At 39.2% G+C, this 21,113-nt stretch overlaps 1 protein-coding gene across 2 annotated transcripts; it reads right to left on the minus strand.

The window, feature by feature from the left end:
• Positions 1 to 1,221: 1,221 nt before the first annotated feature.
• On the minus strand, positions 1,222 to 20,415 carry LOC117301622 (ankycorbin-like). Of its 2 annotated transcripts, none has more exons than XM_033785643.1 (8): positions 20,246 to 20,415; positions 15,780 to 16,590; positions 11,587 to 11,902; positions 10,029 to 10,143; positions 8,301 to 8,511; positions 5,755 to 5,843; positions 2,852 to 3,097; positions 1,222 to 2,488 (listed from the first exon to the last, which is right to left on the minus strand). In XM_033785643.1, exons 2-8 carry the CDS (start codon positions 16,450 to 16,452, stop codon positions 1,496 to 1,498), a joined length of 2,643 nt encoding a protein of 880 aa, XP_033641534.1. In that variant the 5' UTR covers positions 16,453 to 16,590; positions 20,246 to 20,415; the 3' UTR covers positions 1,222 to 1,495. The 2 variants fall into 2 exon arrangements, with proteins under 2 accessions (XP_033641534.1, XP_033641533.1); XM_033785642.1 differs by having other exon boundaries at positions 1,222 to 2,491.
• Between the last annotated feature and the right edge of the window lie 698 nt (positions 20,416 to 21,113).

Genomic DNA, 21,113 nt, shown 5'->3' on the forward strand with positions numbered 1-21,113 from the left:
ATATATGACCACAGTAAAGGGGGTATCCCTGTTTTAGCCCCAGGAAAACATGTAGGTGGCAACGACCCCTGGCCCAACAAAAATTATAGGCCACACATTGAAGTGGCCTTCAGGCCTTGTGTGTCTGGTGACTTGCATAGAAAAACAAAAATTTGATTTTTCCAAGGAAGAAAACCTGGTTCGATTCGATTAGAGGCTTTCTATCCCCAGCAAACTTTGAATGCGGCAGCCTTGATCAAGGCGCTACAGCCAGCCGCGACCTGCATATTAACCCGAGTACCCACTGAATTCCGCCAGCGCACATGCCCCCGGCCCCATACATAACACAAAGCGTGCATATAATACGTAAACAGCTTATGTGTGTACCATCTGTACGGTACACTTACTGGGGTCGATTTCACAAAGAGTCAGGACATGTCCTACATTAGGACTAGTCCTAGGAGATATACAAATTGCATGGATAGTCCTAAGTTAGGACAAGTAACTCGCCCTAACTCGAGATAAGACTAATCCCAACTCTTTGTAAAATCCACCCCTGTACATGAGTACTTTGTTGTTTGAGCCAAGTGTACGAGGTTGAAAGTAGAAAGATACGACCGCACTCACGACTTCGCTATACTGTTTTTGCTGTACATTGTACTGTACATACAATGTATACGTTGATCGTGTGTGCACAGCGTGCAGACTGCTGAATCGTGCCGCACCAGGCTGGGGCACACTACGCCAACAGCCTTGAGTCAAGGCTATGAATGCAGCTACATTTTTATGGCTGCAGGTAGGAGCCACATTTATGACCATAGCTCAACCATGGATTGCAAAGGGCACATCTGTTGGAAAATCTTTAAGTCAATGGGAAACTTTTGGAGGACACCAAGGCTAAGACAGTCCTTGAACGTTTCTCTTGAAGGGGCAAGTGAATTCCCTCTGGTATGGGGCACCTCTACATAAATTTGTATCTTCCAGTACGTGCTAATCCACCAATCATAAAAACATACTACGACCTCTGTTCTATATCCTTCTTCCTCTGTTTTTATTACACAGTGCGTATTGTGAAATAATGTCATTTTGTCACGCTCGGTATCACACAGTGAAAAAATTACATTCTAAACTTTGTGCGCGTGAATGCTGTTCGTCGTGAAATAACGTTCTGAAATTTTAAACTTTGCGCGTTGCACGTGAGACTGGAAGATAAATTCGTTATCACACGCACGCTCGTGAAATACGATTTTTTTTTTTTCCCGTATTCCACTCGCGCTTGTGTGATAACTTATAATATTGGAAGTTTGCTAAGGACACAACACTAAAAGCACAGGGCATCACGGCAATTGCTGTAATTATTACAAGGCCTGCTAAGAGCCAGGGGCAACGGAGACCATGGCCTCTTTGGCCTGCGTGTAATTCCAGGTCTGCTTTGTTCAATTTGATTAGAGGCTTTTCAATCCGCTGCAAACTTTGAAAAGTGCTTAATATAAACAAGAATTCTTTACAAGTTAATTTATTTTCTCTTCTTTGGAGGTAATCTATCACTCTTCTTCCTCTTCCTTTCTTTCTTGGGCGTTGAGACGTCAGAGACCTTATCCTCTGTCTTAGCCACATCCTTCTCGGCCTCAACTAAGTCCATTTTCTCCTCATCACGATCGAGCGTCTTAGGTAATTCATCAACCATCTCTGCCGTCTTGACTGTTCCTCCTTTTCCAACGACATCATTTTTATGACTTAATGAGAGTGGGTTTGCCATTGCATCTCCGTTTGGTATTGACCGTTGTTCTGGTTTAAGTTCATCTTTTACTTTATCGGCGAGAATAGGCGCCGTAGAGGTCTGTCCGTTCGTCACCACCTCCTTTTTCTGCTTCACTATGACAACCGCATCTTTTGTTTTGCCTTTGGTGAGATCCATCGGCTCAGACTGATCAACGGTGGCGCTTCCAGAGTCGTGAAGTTTCGGTATGCTTTGTGGCAACGCGGCTCCTGCTTCAAGATTAATTTTCATTTTTTTATTATGTGTCATTTTATCACCCCTAGGAGACGGTGTCTTGCTATGTCTCTCTTGCTGGTCTTTCTCATTTTGCTCAAGAAAACGGCGTTTCACAGACTTCGGCTCGACGATTACCGACACCCGATGACTCGTTGGTACGACCGCGTCTGACTCGTCCTGACTCATACCTGAGCCGTCACTCGCGACACTGCTACTCGCGGTGGTTGTCGGCGTCCCCGGATTACTTGAAGATGCTTCGTTCTTAGCGGCGTTGGAACCTCTACGAGATCCTTTATCTTTGCGTGTCGCTCGGGGCTTCTTGCCTGTGTTATCTCCGTGTTTCCCCAAGGGCAAGGCAGTCTGGGACATTACTTGATAGTTTTGGGAGGGTGTGGGGGAGGGTTTGAGGGCCATCCCGTTGGTCATGGGGTGTGGATGGGAGCTTGGTGAAGAGTAGTGCGGATTTGAACCCACGGAGGGACTGGATGAGACGCCTCTCAGGATATTTGACATCTGCTGGAAAGATAAATAAAAGAAACATTTTCAAAAACGCTGTTATGTTGAATGTTTGGTGGGGTTCTTTGAATGTGAATATTGGAGACCGGTACACTAGGTAACAAAAAGCTTGTCCAACCTTTGAAAATGTAATTTTTTTTATTTTAATATTATTGTATGTTTCTTCAACATGAGTTAGGTTTTTGTTTCCATGTTATCCTCAAAATAATACTTGACATACATCAGTTTGATTCCACAAGATTACCTCACTATTGTGTGACGAAATCGACATTACAATTCCTTTAAAAACAAAATCACCCCTTTTGGTCGGTTAATTAAAACAAAAAATCCAATGTATGGCTTTAAAGACTTAATGCTTACATTGTTGTCCTGCGCTACCATCCCCGGCGTGTCTTTGTGCGTATTCCTCAAGCTCATGTCCGCACCGTATCGCATCAGGAGTCGCACGATCTCCGTGAACCCTCGCCCGGTTGCAACATGGAGGGCAGTATTACCAGAATATGACTGCATATTGACCTGTGCTCCCGCACACAGGAGTATCTGCACATGCTCAGGATCCTGATTGGTGACAGCGTGGAAAAGTGGTGTCCAACCACTTTTAGCGTCCTGGAAAAAAATCATATTCATTATGATAGAGCACGAACGCTTTTAGTGTTCTGGAAAAAATATATATTAACCGCTCACAAAAAGTTAACAATCTTTTTTTAATCAAGAATATTGTTATCATTTATAACTCTGTTTGTATTAAGTTATACGTCAATGCAAAAGCTGAGGTGTTCCTCTTTAAAATGATACCACGTTATAAATATGATATCACATTATGAAAACGATATCACATTATGAAATGATGACATGTTGCTGACATTGGCTACATGAATGACAATGAGGCAAAGTCACGAATCAAATGTGCCAAAATTATCGTTATCTGTACTAAACAGTCAATAGGTAATTATCAATAATCAAACCGGTCAAGCTTCAGAACCATGAATGGTTTACACAAAGATTTGCACCAGTGAGAACACCGCACACAATTACCCCCCCCCCCCCCATCTCTTGAAAACACCTTGTTTGGGTATTTGCAAGACTTGTTACTGAACTTCTTGTCTCGATGTAAAGTGGATTAAGATGCCCTGCTTGCTTGCTTGAACTGCAGTGTCAATTGTTTGTTGATACAGTAAGACAAAATTGCAAATGTTACCACATTTGATTTGTGACTCTGTCTCTTTCTCACTCATGTGGCCAAGTCCAGCAACATGTCATCATTGTAAATGTGGTATCAGTTTAAAGAGGAACACTTCAGCTTTGCGTTGATATTTAACTTAATACAAAGAGAGTAATAAATAATAAAATATACCTGATTAAAAAAGAGTTTCATAACTTCTTGTGAACAGTTTATATTCAGACAAGAATAAGTTCCATGCTTCTCCTTAATGAACCCAAGTCTCAACAACCCTCCTGAGGTCTTTTTCTTCAGCTGCGCCACGCATCTGGAACTCTCTACCACTTAATCTTAGATCTTGCTTTTGCACCACAAAATTCAAATCTCTTCTCAAAACTTATCTAATGTCAGTGGTTTTCAAGGACTAATTTTGTTATATGTCTGTTTAGTTTCATTTTGATTTAGTATTTGGTTTTTAACAACACCTTAAACAACCAGCAGGGTGGATATTTACACATCTTTTATTATTATTAAGTTAGCGATTGAAAGAGACCAGGGCCCAATTTCATAGCGCTGCTTAACGGTAAGCAAATTCGCGTGCTTACTGAAGCAGAAAAATGTGCTTAAGCCTTAGCGTATTTCACGGGTTAGCAGAAAAATTGGGTGGCCATATTGCGTGTTTACCGAGGATTTTCATTGTGAAGTCATTTATTTTTGTGCGGTAAGCACCGGAAGGTTAGCATGCCTTTCATGTGCTTACGGTTAGCAGCACTATGAAATAGAAATTGCACAGTAAGCACAAAATCGCACGCGTGTACGCGCTGTGCGTGACTTTCAGCCAATGGTAGCTCTTCACGCGTGCACAATTCATCAAATATGGCGGCCGATGACGCCTTTTGCAATCCATCTATACATGAAATGAGATCGGTATGCATTCCCCAATAATAAGCAATCGGTAGCAACCTGCTGCACTAACTTCCTGATCAGAATTGTCAAGTTTTTAGTATCCGCTTCAAGTGAGAACTACAATGACCACACAATGACATTAACTTGAATCTTTCATTGTGTTTGATAGTAGCCTTTTACAGATGTATTGTTGAACAAGGAAGTTCTTTTTAAGGTGACCTGGGCCCAATTTAACAAAGCTTTTTAAGGATTTGAGTACCTTTTCAAAATGTCCATAGATTTACATTAAACTTACAGGGTTTGAAGATAATGATAGCGGAAAGCTTCCCTTCAAATATTACTTACTGAGGTGCTTTGGTTTTTGAGAAATGAGTAAAACAATGTTATGAAAATATGTTTGTAAATGATTAAAATAATTTTCATGACATTGTTTTACTCATTTCCCCAAAACTACAGCACGTAATATTTTCAGGGAAGCTTTCTACTATCATTATCTTCAAGTTTAGTGTAAATCTGTGGACATTGTGGTTTTTGTCCGTCAAAAGTTACATAGACCCTTTAAGCAGATAACTCTTCTTGAAAATTTCTTTGCTAAGCAAAGATTAAGTGAGGCACCAGTCACAACAATGTAAACTTGATGTAATTTTGGCTGGTTAACTGTTTCCGTTTAGCAATACTTTTTCCATGCTTAGCAAGTTTTTGAAATTCAGCCATGGGCTCAGTTTCATAAAGCTGCTCATATATGCATTAAATAGTTCCTAACAATTTCTTGCTAAACAATATTTTGACTGGTGAACTTATTCTGGTAAGCAATATTTTTATTGAGCTTAGGAGCTGTTTGTGTTTAAGCAGCTCTATGAACATGGGCATTGGCAGTATGAAATTGTCTTTTGAAGCAGAGAGTTCATGTGTCAATGTATTTTTTCTCTTATTTTAAACAAAATTGTTTAAATCTTCATTGAATGCAATTCGGTCTGAATTTTGAATTTACAAATTACAAGGAATGTACAAAATGTACTCATGTGCATTGGTTGCCACTTGCAACCCCCATTTGTACTTAATTAATTTTATAAGCTTTACTTATTTACTTGTAATCAATATTCTTGTACTTTTGTTGTTGTACCAATGGAAATAAAACAAACAAACAAACAAACAAACACCCCAACAAACAAACAAACAAACAAACAAACTAACTCACCACAGCATTAGTGTTTGCACCACCATCTATAAGCACTTTGGACAGATGTAACAAGTTGTGCTTCACTGATATGTGTAGTGGACCTAAACCTGTACAGACAACAAATAATAACATTAGATTTTAATAAATAAAATAAATAAAAAAATCTTATGAGATATCGCCGAACATAAGTGTCTTGCTCAAGTGCACAAGTGTAATGACCTAGGTTCGAACCCACACTCTGCTGCTGACAACACTTGGGTCTTATGAAGTGAACTATATCGACAAGCCACAAAATAAATAAAAATAACATAACGACCAAGATTCGCAAACGGTATTGTTATAAGAAATGTTAAGAATGTTGTTTTTCTTTTTGATGCACTTATGTTATTCATAATTATAATTAATAACTTGACTCTCATGATGAATTTAGCAGAAGTTCTTTTGATATCATTTAAAAAAATTTAGGTGCAAACCACAACACCTTAAGAAACCCAGATTTTAATAACAATTCTTTGTAACATATCCTTGTAGCTAGAACAAGGTGATTTACAACCTTATTATTGCTGTTCGTCAAGCATACTGGTCGATCATTCCTCCGACTTTCTCAACTCCCTGGGACATGTGGAAATACAGCCACATGGTACAGACCCCCTTAGTGCCGAATTAACAATGTGGTACACACCCTTTATTAAAGGCAGTGGACACTATTGGTAATTACTCAAAATATTGATTAGCATAAAACCTTTCTTGGTGACGAGTAATGGGGAGAGGTTGATGGTATAAAACATTGTGAGAAACGGCTCCCTCTGAAGTGCCATAGTTTTCAAGAAAGAAGTAATTTTCCACGAATTTGATTTCGAGACTCAGGTTTCGAACTTGAGGTCTCGAAATCAACCATCTAAACGCACACAACTTCGCGTGACAAGGGTGTTTTTTCTTTCATTATTATTTCGCAAGTTCGATGACCGATTGAGCTCAAATTTTCACAGGTTTGTTATTTTATGGATATGTTGAGATACACCAACTGTGAAGCCTAGTCTTTGATAATTACCAATAGTGTCCATTGCCTTTAAACAATTTCATTTTAGAAATGAAAGGAAGAAAAATATAAAATATGCTCTCAGTTTTGGAGACCAACTGAGACCGCTTTTGAAGCTCTATCAAAACAAAAAGACTCTAGGAGTCCTAGATTTCATAAACCCATTCTACACCAGAACTCAACAACACACCTCAGCCCATTGTGAAATCACTGCACTACCTTGCTCAATTTCCGTGGGAACTTCCCCAAACGAAACCCTATTCAAACATCCAAAGTCAACTCAAAAACAAAGGTCAAAGTTCCCCCTTCGTTTTCCATTCAAGGCCGACCAAAAAAATTCCCTCCTTGAAGTATTTGTGGCTTTTTCCGAGTACAGCAATCTCTATTGTGTCACATGGGGAAACCCCCGAATCAGGATCTAGGCTTGGATGGTTTATTTATACAAGGGACTTGAATTCAATGGCAACCGATTACTAGAAGGGTATTCCCCCCTTCTTTGGAATCAGGTCACAATACATGCTTTTCATAACCACACCACATGTATCTCACACACAAACACTATTAGTAATACGGTTAATACAACACGTACACACAGAACACGGATAGCCTGAGGAAGCCGTGTACCGGTTCAGAAGTTATCAGAAGGAAAAAAACACAGGCTAGATTCGTAAGGCATTTATTTGGTTTCGATCTGAGAGCTCAGTGATTATAGAGTACATACCAGTACAGATATTCCAGGAAACTACAAGTACAAGATTAAAGTGCAGGAAATGAAGTTTGAAACAATCCTGCCCCCCCCCCCCTTCTGCATATATGTCACAGTTGACTTATTTAATTGGCGATATCAGATCAGGAAGTATTGATAACATTCCATCGGACACCATCATCGACAATAAACCCTGGGCACAAGAAGTAGCTAAGCACTTAATACCAAATTAAGCATAATTTGTTTTTAAGGCTACCAGCCAAATTAACCATCGTATCTGTGACTGGTACTCCTATTTAGGCTAAGCTGAACATCAGGGCCCAATTTCATGGAGCTGCTTAAGCAAAAAATTTGCTTAGGCACGAAAATAGCTTGCTTATTCTACACATGTTACTGACCAAAACTTCATGCCATATACATTGATTGGACTGGTATTTAGCTATTGTTTACTTTGCATAACAATTGAGTGGAGTCTTGGTAGGTCATCTGATTGTACTAAGGATTTTTTTGCTTAATTTTTGTGCTTAAGCAGCTCCATGAAATAGGGTCCTTTAAGTACAGCTAATGCTTTAGTTCTATGAAACTTGGTCCTACCCTGGACCCAATTTCATAAAGCATGTGAGATCAACAACTTGCTAAGCACAGACAAAAATATGCTTACCAGATTAAGTTTACCAGCCAAAATACCCATGTCAACTCGTGACTGTATTCAGCTTAAATTTATTATTCCTGCCAAGCAGAAAATTGTCAGCTTTAAAAAACTGCCCCCTTGCCTTTTTGATGTTGTAAAACAACGGCAAAACAAGGACAACAACTTACCGCAGTAGTTCCTTGTGTCCAAGTCTAGTTTGACCTTAGTGAATCTGATGATTGCATCCAGGGTGTCTCGAGACCCTTGGCAAGGATTGGAGCAAACATTGTGCATGGCTGTCTGACCGTTTCGATCTGTCTCGTTTGCATTCGAACCGTTCTCCACCAGAATACGTGCTGCATCTGGATTGCCGGTAATTGCTGCTATATGAAGTGGAGTCTACAAGCAAAATACAAATCGTTATAAATAAATGAAGGGCACATTTTGCTAAGGCGTACAAAAAAACAAAATGCAAAGTAAATTAGTTGAATGTAGTACACATTTTGCTTAGGCCTACAAAAGCAACAAAAATCGAAGTAGTATAGTTGACTGAAAGGCAAATTCTCTGGAACAAACAAAAAGCAAAGTAAATTAGTTTAATAAAGAACACATTTTGTTTAGGCCTAAAAACCAACCAAAATCGAAGTAATATAGTTGACTGAAAGGCAAATTTTGTTTAGGTCTTTAAAACAAACAAAAAGCAAAGTAAATTAGTTGAATAAAGTACACATTTTGTTTAGGCCTACAAAAGCAACAAAAATCAAAGTAATATAAAAGAATGAAGTGCACATTACACAAAGCAAAGTACTAGTTAAAGGCACTCCACACGTTTGGTAATTTATTGTCAAAGACCTGGGCCCAATTTCATAGAGCTGCTTAAGCAAAAAATTTTGCTTAAGCAAAAAATTCATTGCTTAGTAAAATCAGATTACCGGCCAAGATTCCACTCAATTGTTATGCTAAGTAAACAACAGCTAAAAACTAGTCATAAGCAATGTACATGGCATAAATTTTGGCCAGTAACATGTGTAAAATAAGCGAGCTTTTTTCGTGCAGCTCTATGAAATTGGCCCCAGTACATGTATTCAAGTTGCAAGAAAATATTGAAAGAAAAAAACACCCTTGTTGCCCACATAAAGTAGAATGAAGTGCACATTTTGTTTAGACCTACAAAATTAACTGGGACTAATTTCTTATTATCCTGGGCAAACTTTCAATGAGACACTGCTCTTCAAAGCTGCCTAAACATTTATAAAAATCAAAAAGTCAATATAACTGCTATTTACACAATTAATATGCAATTGAAAAGTGATGTGAGACAAACAAAACCGAAAGATATTATTTTCCTGGACAAAATATGAAACAATAAAACTAGGGCTGTCAGTAACCATAAAGCAAGGCACCCCAGTATTTTTCAAAATGACCTGCCATTTCAAAGCTAGCAGAGTCTGATCTTGAATGCTACATGTATAGAACAACACAACTCAACGCACTGTGGACAAAAGTAGTCGAGTAGACAAAAATGGAAAGAAATGAAAAGAGAGAGAGAGGCAAACGGAAATTTAAAAAAACTTGCACAAACCTGGACAAAAAAATATCGATGTCGGGATTGGAGAACATACAAAATACCAACAATAACAATATTATTTCAAGCTTTATTTAATTAAGTAACAAATCATTTTATATACCATTTCCTTAACTTAACAAGAAGAAAAAACATATATGAATTTGCAAATAAAGTGTATAGTATTATTCTACTTTCAAAGTAATTGTGTAACCCTTTCATGAAACATTTATTTTAGTAATAAATTGATCAAAATGGATTTAAACCAGTACATGGGTGTAACAATTCAATTATGTATTCCGGTTCTGATTGGCCAAAGGATTCTAACATCATCCAATCAGATTAAACCTACCTGTTGCATATCATTAAAGACGTCCAATGGTTTTCCAGCTAACTTGAACAGTTCCACCAGCCGTCGCACAAGACGTACATCAACAAACTCTTGAGCCAGGGCAATATGAAGCGGTCTGCAAAAATTTAGAACAAAAAATAAACAAATTTATGCTTAAAAAAATTAAATTTTAAAGGTTTCCTTAATAAGTTGTTTATGGAGTCATGAGTAAGTTTAAGTCTAGGAAATTAAATTTATAAAATGATTTTATTTTGAAGAAAGTTTTCTGTTGAAGCACAATAAATTTCTGAAATTTAATGATTTTTTTTTAAAGACACTGGACACCTTTGGTAATTGTCAAAGACCAGTCTTCTCACTTGGTGTATCTCAATAGATGCACAAAATAGCAAACCTGTGGAAATTTGAACTCAATTGGTCGTCGAAGTTGCGAGATAATAATGTAAGAAAAAACACCCTCGTCAAACGAAGTTATGTGCTTTCAGATGATTGATTTGGAGACCTCAAAATCTAAATCTGAGGTCTCGAAATCAACTTCGTGAAAAATTACTTATTTCTTGGAAATTACGTTACTTCAGAGGGAGCCGTTTCTCACAATGTTTTATACTATCAACAGCTCCCCATTACTCATACCAAGTAAGGTTTTATGCTAATAGTTATTTTGAGCAATTCCCAATTTTTAAAAGAGAAATACTTTTAGAGAAAAGTACACTGTAAAAAATTTGTTTTGAGAGACAGAAAAAAAAATTAGGGGAAGAGAGACATTGCAAAGTTATCTCAGAAGCAAAAATAAAGGAGCAGTTTCCGAGTCCTGCCACCACCTTTTCACTCATTTTAACAAAAAGAATATCTCATTTGAATTGAGATACTATTTTATTTCATAACGAATGACAAAGAGGTAGCAGGGTAAGGAAATGTTTCCCAAATTTGTTAAAGAGAAACATTGCACTTACGAAAAATTATTAAACCCACATTTTAATAGAGTTTCCTTGGAAAGAAAAATTTTGAGTGAGTTTTTGAGTGAATGGTATTTCAAAGAGTATCACCCGCTCTAACGAAAACAAGTTTAACTTTTACTTTTAACGGTCAGGAACCATGACAAAAATTTAAAACTAATTTTGAGCACTTTATTTCTCTGCTAATAATAATTGGCGGACTTTTTCAAGCAATGGCTCAAATGAAAGCTTGTAACTTTCTCGACCCCCATCAAAATAACTATTTGGTTTTAAATCAAATTTGTGCAGAAGTTCAAAGTAACCGTCTCAAGCGGCTGTGGTCAGAAACGATATGGTAACAACGTTCCTTTCATGTTTCACTGAGGAATCCTGCATTTAAGCTTACACTTTCTCGAAAAATTTCTCTGCTAATAATAATTGGCGGACTTTTTCAAGCAATGGCTCAAATGAAAGCTTGTAACTTTCTTGACCCCCATCAAAATAACTATTTGGTTTTAAATCAAAATTTTTGGGTCAAATCGGCCAAAAATCTGACATAGCATCTTTAATTATGTAAGCTTTGTTTTTAATTATGCAAATTTTCTTAAATATGTAAATTTTCTTACGTGTCCCCATCTTCATCCTGACCCGTAGCTCGATGGCACTCTACAGCCATGCAGAGATTGAAGCTCGGGTCCACCGGGAAAGATTGCTGTGGGGCTGCCGGTCTCTGCGGCTGCTGTGGGCCAAGTCTCTGCGGCTGTGGGCCCGGGCGCTGCGAGTGCTGTGGGCCCGGTCGCTGGGGCGGCTGTGGGCCAGGTCGCTGGAGCGGTCTCTGGGTCGGCTGTGGGTCCGGTCTATGGGACGGCTTGGCCGGTCTCTGGGCCGGCTGTGGGCCCGGTCTATGGGACGGCTGCGGGGCCGGTGGTGGTCGGTGCGCGTCTGATAAAACCAGAAACATCAAGATGAAAAACAGTTACAAATTTCAAAATATGCATCCAAGAATCGTTACTTGTAGAAAAAACTGAATTACGTTTGTTCCAGATGAAAGACTGCATTGGAAATAGTGCCGTCACCTTTTTTCATTTACGTGTTTAGCCTTCGAGAAAGATGGTTGAAACGTCAGGTCATTAACTATTTTTCGCGTTGTTGATTTAAACTTTCTATGTATTCACACAGACAGCAAAATTTGTGCAGAAGTTCAAAGTAACCGTCTCAAGCGGCTGTGGTCAGAAACGATATGGTAACAACGTTCCTTTCATGTTTCACTGAGGAATCCTGCATTTAAGCTTACACTTTCTCGAAAAATACCGCAACAAAACAGCAGAAAGCCCTTCCGCAAACTATGCCGGTTGGCTGATCATTCCACGGTCGCGCTCCAAAGGCGTTTGTGACGAGTGTCAACAACAACATCCACAAACAGTTTTGTTCTACTCTTCTTCTCTTGACTTCTTTCCAACAAAGGTTCACCAAAATCAACCAATTCTATCAAAAATGTTGCCGCTATTACATTAGTATTATAAGCACCGGATTGCAGATTCGTTCTTTTGCGACTAAACTCAACTCACACTATGATACAAATAATCCCAAGTAGAATATACAACGAAACACAAGTTCAGTACATGTTTGAATAGACTTGATTCAAGTCTGACTTCACATACATTCCCGCACAAAATCTTATCCAATACTGAACGCAATATCAGGTAGACAAAACCACCACAGCAGACTTGCACCCAAGTCTAGTGCATGACAGGTGGAAACCCATTTTGATTTGGATGAGAAATAACTCCGCGGTGTTCGAGCAAACGAAGGTCAGTAGCGGGAAATAAACGGGTAAGTCCCTCTGCAGATAACAATACAACAAACCAGGCACTTGATAGTCACCAGCTTCTTGTCATCCTATGTCATCAAGTTTACATGAAATTTCACTTTCGCAAGGAAACATCAGGCTCTCAAACAGTAGCAGTGACTGGCGGGGAAAACTAAAATCGAAAACAATGTTGTGTCGTGTGCACTCGCACGGAAACGCATGAACTTGTCATGTCTTTATTTCGACGTTGATGACGTCACGGTGGGTGTGGATATCAGGCGTGTAGCCCGCAAACTGCAAACCACATTATTTACGCAATACAATCGTCGAATTTCATTGCACGCGATGTGGATTATTATTTTGATTATGGAAGATTACCACGGCCAAAGAAATATGATGTCGAGACCAACTTTTTTTGGACCATGTATATGAAGGATTGGACTGCCCCACTGCGCCACAAACAATAAATGGTCATTTTAAAATGAAATGGCGTATCTAGGTATACCATGATTGTTAACATCAAATTCCATGGCTTTTATGGCAGGCAATTGGATACGTACATATGCACGACGGAAGCAGTTTTCTATTTAAGGTCAGAATCTCCAGAAAATAAAAACTTAACAAGTTTTGAGATGTGCCATTTTCCATTTCAAAAACTGCATAACAAAAAATACAGTGCAATCGCCATAAAACATCAGTTATTTGAAAACCATGATGATAAAATGAAGTAAAAAAACACACAAAAAACACGTTTATTGAAACACTATTGGTAATTGTAAAAAACCAGCCTTCTCACTTGCTGTATCTCAACAATGCAAAAAAAACTGTGAAAATCTTAGCTCAATCAGTCATCCAAGTTGCGAGATATTAATGAAAGAAAAAATACCATAGACACACGAAGTTGTGTGCTTTCAAAATGCTTGATTTCGAGACCTCAAATTCTAAACTTTAGGTCTCAAAATCAAATTCGTGGACAATTACTTCTTTCTCGCAAACTACGTTACTTCAGAGGGAGCCGTTTTTCACAATGTTTTATACTATCAATCTCTCCCCATTACTTGTTACCAAGTAAGGTTTTATGCTAAACATTATTTTGAGTAATTACCAATAGTGTCCACTGCCTTTAAGATTATAATGTTGAAACCCGTTGGCAACAACGTGCAATTCTACAGCATCACGTATCACAATAGGCCCACACCTTTTTTCTCATGATATTTCCAGCTGTACTTCGCCGGGTGCTTTTTCATCAATTTTGTTCAGGTAGAATCATAGAGCTATGGGTAGAACGCGCAAATAATGCGTCAAACAATTGTTCAAGGCCGGCAGCCCATCGGATGGCTTTGTCAGGGATTCTCCCATGCGTGTTAACGTTGGGCAACAATGCGTTCGATTTGGTCAATCCACGTGATGTGGATGGAACCATGGTGGGTCAGAAAAGGGAAAGACCGTCAGAGTTTGTTTGTTTGTAAGCTGCTTTAGATTCACTTTCATTATCTTAGTAGTGTCATGTGTTGTTGTTGTTTTTTTTTTTTTTTTTTTTTTTTTTTTTTTGGGGGGGGGGGGGTTCCCCGCAACGTAAAGCCGAGTTTTAGGCCAACATTATAAAGAGTGAAATTCTTTATAAATTGGCCTAAAACTGGGCTTTACGTTGCAAAAAAAAGAAGAAAAAATACCAAATTGGTAGCAAGTTTAAAATAATATGAACAAATACCTCGAGGTTCAAGAGCTAAAAAAAAAAAAAAAAAATTATTTTCCGTCCAACCGGTCTAAGGTATATTGTACAAGTTTCAGTTCGGAGTCTACTAATTGTTGAGAAAACAACAAACAACCTGTGACGGTATTTTCATTATAAAAAAGTTGAACCCATCCACGATTTTGCGAGGCGACAGCGACGGCATCTCTAGAGTGCGTTTTGGCGACCCCAACCAAAGCCCAACCGACTCAACAAGTCGGTTACCGGTTGGTCTAAACAGCATCGTCAACGCGCCTCAACCGAACACGCGAAAACGCTCAACCAACTGACCAATGTTTTTGGTTGGGGTCGCCAAAACGCACTCCTAGCCATAGTGTTCACTAACGGACATGACGGAAATTTGAATCTCCAAGGCTTACCACGAGGTGTGGTGGAGGTTTAGAGATTAAAAATTTTCCAACTATATTTATTAACATTAAACATACTGTGGACGCAAAAGCTTTGGAATAAAAAAAACACTGATTGGGGAATCAAAAAACCCTTCCTTAATTCACAGAGAGTACATCAAACTGTCTCATACGCACCGTGTGCATTTTTTTGGCAAAATTCAAAATGGTCGTCACTTGTGTGTGGCGACTTTACAGTCGTGTACACGCAAAGGAGATCGGTGGTCACTTAACCTGTGTTGCGGTTGAAGAGCTGTCAACATTTGAATCTTGCAATCAGGGAGATTTTGTACAACAAAAGCAAACAGGGAGTAGAAAGGTTTCCATAATCATGGGTCGATTTCATAAAGAGTTAGGATTATAGTCCTAAGAGATGTTAAAAACTTAAGGCTAGTCCTAAGTAAGGACAAGTAACTCGTCCTAACTCGAGATAAGACTAGTCTTAACTCTTTGTGAAATACACCACAGGGCAATTTGTCTAATGTTGTTCTTCAGAACATGGACAAAACTCAAAAGCTGCAAGTTTGTACACGAATAATAGACTTTGTATATTTATACTTCTTACCTCTATTCAGATGTTCCTTATGGACCAGAAATGTGATGCTTGAGACCTTGCTCAATGAAATAAAAGTGCCAAAGACAGTGACTGTTAATTTGTGGATGAAACACAACATCTAGTGATGTGTCGCAGTCAAAGCCGCAACAGCTAAAAGCTGCCAGGCAGTTCGATTCTACGTCTAGTCAGTCTGAAGTCTTTTATGGACCATGAAATATGGTGAAAGACATTTCTGGTTCAAAGAAAGTTCCAAGGACAGCGGTCAGTTCTCGCTGAGTGGACTTTTGATAAGAATAATAATTCTACATACGTACCTGCTACTGGATGTCTTTTCTCGGTTGCTACAGCAATGTTTCCAGACTGATACGTCACCATCGCTGGTAGTTGGTGCCCAAACTTGGCTTGAGACGGTGGTGGAGCAGGCTGGACTACGGGTCGGCTCGACGAAGCTACCGGGGGTGGTCCGACCTGCATCGGTGACGGAACTGGGACGAGACTAAACATCGGGCTCTTGCTCCTTCGTCCCGACCCCCGACTCGGTACTCTCTGATCATTCCGACGGCCCTTTGAAGCTGGTTTTACGGCAGGACTGTTGGTCAGCGGACCAACCGAGACGTTGTACCGTGATTTTGAAGAAGTTCTTGAGTCTTGTCCCGCTGACGGGTTCGTCTGAGGCTCGGGACGTTTACCGAGTTCAAGACGTAGTCGGTCAGAGTTCTCCACTCGGGTTAGGTATCCGTTCACAGATACCACATTTGGAGGGGCACTCGGTGCATCTTCCTGTGGGTTGTGGCTTGCCTCTAACCCGGGGTGTACAGTTCCTTTAAACTCACCGCCTCCTTGTTGCGGGTTTGGAGGGGGTTCAGCTTTCTCAATAGCAGCGCGTAAAGTTACTTTTATTGGTTGCACGTTTTCTTGCTTAGTGGTTATATCTTCCTTACCGTTGTCGGCCATTTTGATTTTGCGAACGGAGTGCGGATTAGGCATCGAGAGACTCCTGTGTCTATGGCAACTAAACTTGTTATGACTGCAAAGTATTGACGGTCAGTTGTCTGCACAATAACTCAAAAGGCGCGAAAAATAAGTCGGTGGGAGCTCTGCAAATGTTGATACCGATGTCAGTTTCTATACATAGACACAAAAAAACAAAAGACGATGTGATTTCACGGTTTGTTGTTGTAATGTTACTTATTCAATAGTTGCTAAACGTCAGGACGGCCAGGCAGGACATACCACTGTCAGTTTGTTATTTTAATTGGTGACTCGTGCACCAGTGTTTTAATAAGGTGTCCCTTCTTTTGGACTGGATATTGAAGCCATTGTTTGACAAATCTGCATAATATTATGTAATCATAAATCTTCGTGATACCTTTTGAAAGCCACTTGGACAATTTCAACATAATTATAACATTTGCATCTTGCAGCAATCAGGGAGATTTTGTACAGCAATCAGATACCCTGGACACTATTGGTAATATTGTCAAAGACCAGTCTTCTCACTTGGTGTATCTCAACATGCTTAAAATAACAAACCTGTGAAAATTTGAGCCGAAGTTGCGAGAAACTATGAAAGAAAAAACACCCTTGTCAAAAGAAGTTGTGTGCTTTCAGATGCTTGATTTCGACACCTCAAAATCTAACTCTGAGGTCTCAAAATTCGTGGAAAATTACTTCTTTCTCGAAAACTACGTCACTTCAGAGGGAACCGTTTCTCACAATGTTTTATACTATCAACAGCTCTCCATTACTCGTTACCAAGTTAGGTTTTATGCTACTAATTATTTTGAGTAATTACCAACTGTATCCACTGCCTTTAAGGATTACATTCAACATAGTCTGCATAGTCAGGCTAAGCTTGACTTTGTTATTAATCCAATGTAGTTTCATCTTTGAGAGGGGCAAGGCTATATTTATTTTTGAGGAGGGCACTTTCATTCAATAATGGCATTAGAAAAATAAATATATTTAATTCTATGCCATGGGACGATTTTGTCTGGTAATTTAAGGAAACTAATAGGCCAAGACAAAGACAACAGAACAGGGCCCAATTTCATTAAGCTTCTTATAAGCACTTTTTTACTCAGCAAAACTATAAAGCAAATGTTGCACACAGTACACATGACATGGCATTTTGGCTGGTAACCTTATTCTGGTAGCAAGATTTTGTTCAGCTTAGCAACGTTTTGTACTTCAACAGGTCTATGAAATCGGGCCAAGGACAATGGGGCAAAAACTCATAGAGCTTTCCAGTAAGTAAAATTATTCAGGACGTTAATCACAGGGGGTGCATGTAAAATGATATTTCAGCTGGTAACCTTATTCTGGTAAGCATATTTTTTGCTGTGCTTAACCAGTTTGTGCTTAAACAACTCTATTAAATTGGGCCTACTGTGTGATTCCAGGGACCAATTTCAGAGCTGCTTAAGCAAAAAATATTGCTTAACAATGTTCTGCTAAGCAAAAGTGAGCAGGATACCAGTCACAGATGATAATGTGGAACAGTATTTTGGCTGGTAACCTTATTCTTGTGCACATTCTTTGTTGCGCTTAGCTACTTTTTTGTGCTTGCAGCTCTTTGAAATTTGACCCTGTCCTGCTGTCGGTCACAAAACTGATTTGGCAAATAAATTTATTAAGCAATCGTCTCATTTCTCACCATGCTCAATGAAATAAGTCACTCCATCTTCATGAAATATTTATTATTTGTTTATTTATCAGTATATGTTTAATTATGTGTTTAATCTTGTTGCTTTCCAACACAAATAGGACAGCCTCCAGTATCATAAATTTAACTAACTTGGCACAACTTTGTCCTTTTGCTCCCCCCCCAATAGTGTGAGCCAGAGGGCTGCTGTTTTTTTTTGACACCCTGTTTAAAATTTGGACACCCGTTTTAAATTTGGACACCCTGTTTTATCTGTCATTTACAAGTGAACAAATTGGACACCCAGTCTTTATGTTTCCAACACCCTTTTACCAAATCCAGGCTAAAGCCTTGTCTTAAACACATTCCAATACATTACAAAAATTGACAACCTTCTGTTTATTGGCCGCCTCCATTATCAGATATTTAACTAGGTTGTCACAACTTTGTCCTTGCCCCCCCCCCCCCCCCCCCCCAACATGACAAGCTACCTTTTGGTAGTTGCCATGTACCATGTGACTGATGTTGAAAAAGGGTAATCAGCCCAATATTAGGGTAGACTGTGGCGTGTCACAGCCTACCGGTTAAGAGCACCGGATTCAAGCTCTGGTGTTTTGATCAAAAGAGTGCGGGTTCGAGTCCCGGTCGTGACACTTTTCTCCTTTTAAAGCAAGACACTTGGCCATGATTACTTCCCTGAGAACTACCCTACCCCATCCCAGAGCTGCTATCGTTTTTTTTTTTTTGGGGGGGGGGGCCCCAAAGACCACATGGCTTGTAGATGTGGCTCAAAATAGTTACACGACCAGAATTCTTCTTCAAATGAACTGAGAAGAAAATATGCTTTCACAGCTTTACAAATTTTTGTCAAAACTGTTTGAATTTGAAAAGATCATAAAGATTTATCTCATTTTGTATTCATGGGCAAGTATTCTTCAATAGTCACCAGACTTTATCAGAATTTGAACACAAACACAAGACCGATGGACTTGTCGGGTCTTGAGTTACTGTCCCAATGCTAAACGCACTGCCCTCGGGCCTGCAGTCCAGTGTTCTGTTGAGCCCTGCCTATCTTTTCCAATCAGGGAGATTTTCGAACAGCAATCAGAGAAATAATAATCAAGAACAAAATTCAACAATAATTTATAGCCTACTATGATAGGGAACAACTTTCCATAAACAGGAGGGAGATTTTCAAAATTGCTTATCAGAACATGGAGACCTGTAGAATTCTACCCCCATGTGATCAGAATATGGAAAGATTGGTGGATAACTTTCCGTATGGCGCCACCACTTTTTCACTCATTTTTACAAAAAGGGATATCTCATTGAGGTAAATAAGATACTATATTATTTCATATCGAATGAAAAAGTGGTGGCGCCATACGGAAACTTTTCCAGATTGGTTTATTTTCTGCAGAATCAGGGACCGGTTGGCAGCTCCCCCCCCCCCCCCCACAGGACCACATATCTGAGCTGAACAAGACCGGTAAAATGGCCCATCTGAATCAGTAGGCATACAAAACCAAATAAAAGAAATACATTTCTTTTTAAACTCAGTGCTATATAAACTGAACGGTTTGAAAGGTCACAACTTCAATATAAACAAAATTGAGAATGAAGGAATGTCAAAACAATCGACAGTCATCACGATCATTGTATGATATGAGTTAATGAATAATTAACACCGGGTATTTGCAGAGGGATTATATTAAAACACACGACACTCTAAACCATCATCAACAAAGCTGAACTGAGCTGAATTGGCCAGTGTCGAGTGTGCATTCATTGCGTTTACGGGAAGGCCAAACTAAACAAAATGGCGCAGTAACGAACCAGCAACTGGACATTCTCTGTGGGTATTTTAACCCATAATCATGGCGATCGTACGCCCTACAATGGCGACAAATACACTTACTTCAAACCTGTACTACTACTACTACGGTAGTACTAGTGTAGTAGAACAAGCTCTCTACGCTAACTAAATTCTCAAAGCAACGGGTGCAATGCTAAAGGTCATGCGATACTGCAGTGTGTAACGTTGCAGTATGTCGGCCTGACCTCTCTCTCAACGTCTGTCGCGCTAAAGCCGGACATCACAACCGGCCGTTAAACTAAAAATCTTGACCAATTTACCTTACGTTCCACCGATAAAACTGTCTCCAAAACCCCACCAGGAACATCCAGCTAAAGTTGACCGAGAATGAGACATGATTTGTAAAAGGTGTAAAGCAGGAAAGTGCGTGGGAATTCCCCCATGCCAGCATAGACTTTACATCACTTTTTGTCTAATGCTACCATCGTGATCAAATGCATGCCACGTTCGGATCGTAGCGCGTTGGAGAATAGGGAATGTCCCTATATAATTATTGTGCAACCGGGTCACTGTGTGTGCACAGAATGCGTTCATGTACATTAGGCTTATGGGTGTACCATCAGTGAATAACACTGCATTATACAATGATGTGTACACAATACAAACAATACAACCCCCGCATTATGGTACCCCATGTACATGTAAATTTATATAGGCTTACCCATCGATCATTTTGCACTAAAATGGTTTTGGTTTAACAAAATAATACAGTTCAAACGCTCGGTGCTTCCCCATTGCTGTTAATATTAAACTTCAGTCAACGCCATGATTCAGAATGTGTCACACCCGAAGGAGTTTCGAAGAAAATGTTTTGAATCTACGTTTGTCGCTAGACGACAGGAATTTTACTTTTCTTGCTTTTAATTTCAAAATGGGAAGATTTTTTTTTCTTTCTTCCTTTTCAGGGAGGTGGGGTACAACCGACCAGTGACAATTTAATTGCGAATTAATTTATTTTAAAGATTTTTATTTTCATTTTGTATTATTCCCATCTTTGTTGAGTTTACACAGACAACAATTACCAAAGGTGTCCAGTGTCTTTAAAGGGAAGGTACACTTTTGGTAATTACTCAAAACAAATATTAACTTAAAACCTGACTTGGTAACGAGCATTTGAGGGAGCTGTTG

Source organism: Asterias rubens, chromosome 17, assembly GCF_902459465.1.
Source record: "Asterias rubens chromosome 17, eAstRub1.3, whole genome shotgun sequence".
NCBI classification, from domain to species: domain Eukaryota; kingdom Metazoa; phylum Echinodermata; class Asteroidea; order Forcipulatida; family Asteriidae; genus Asterias; species Asterias rubens.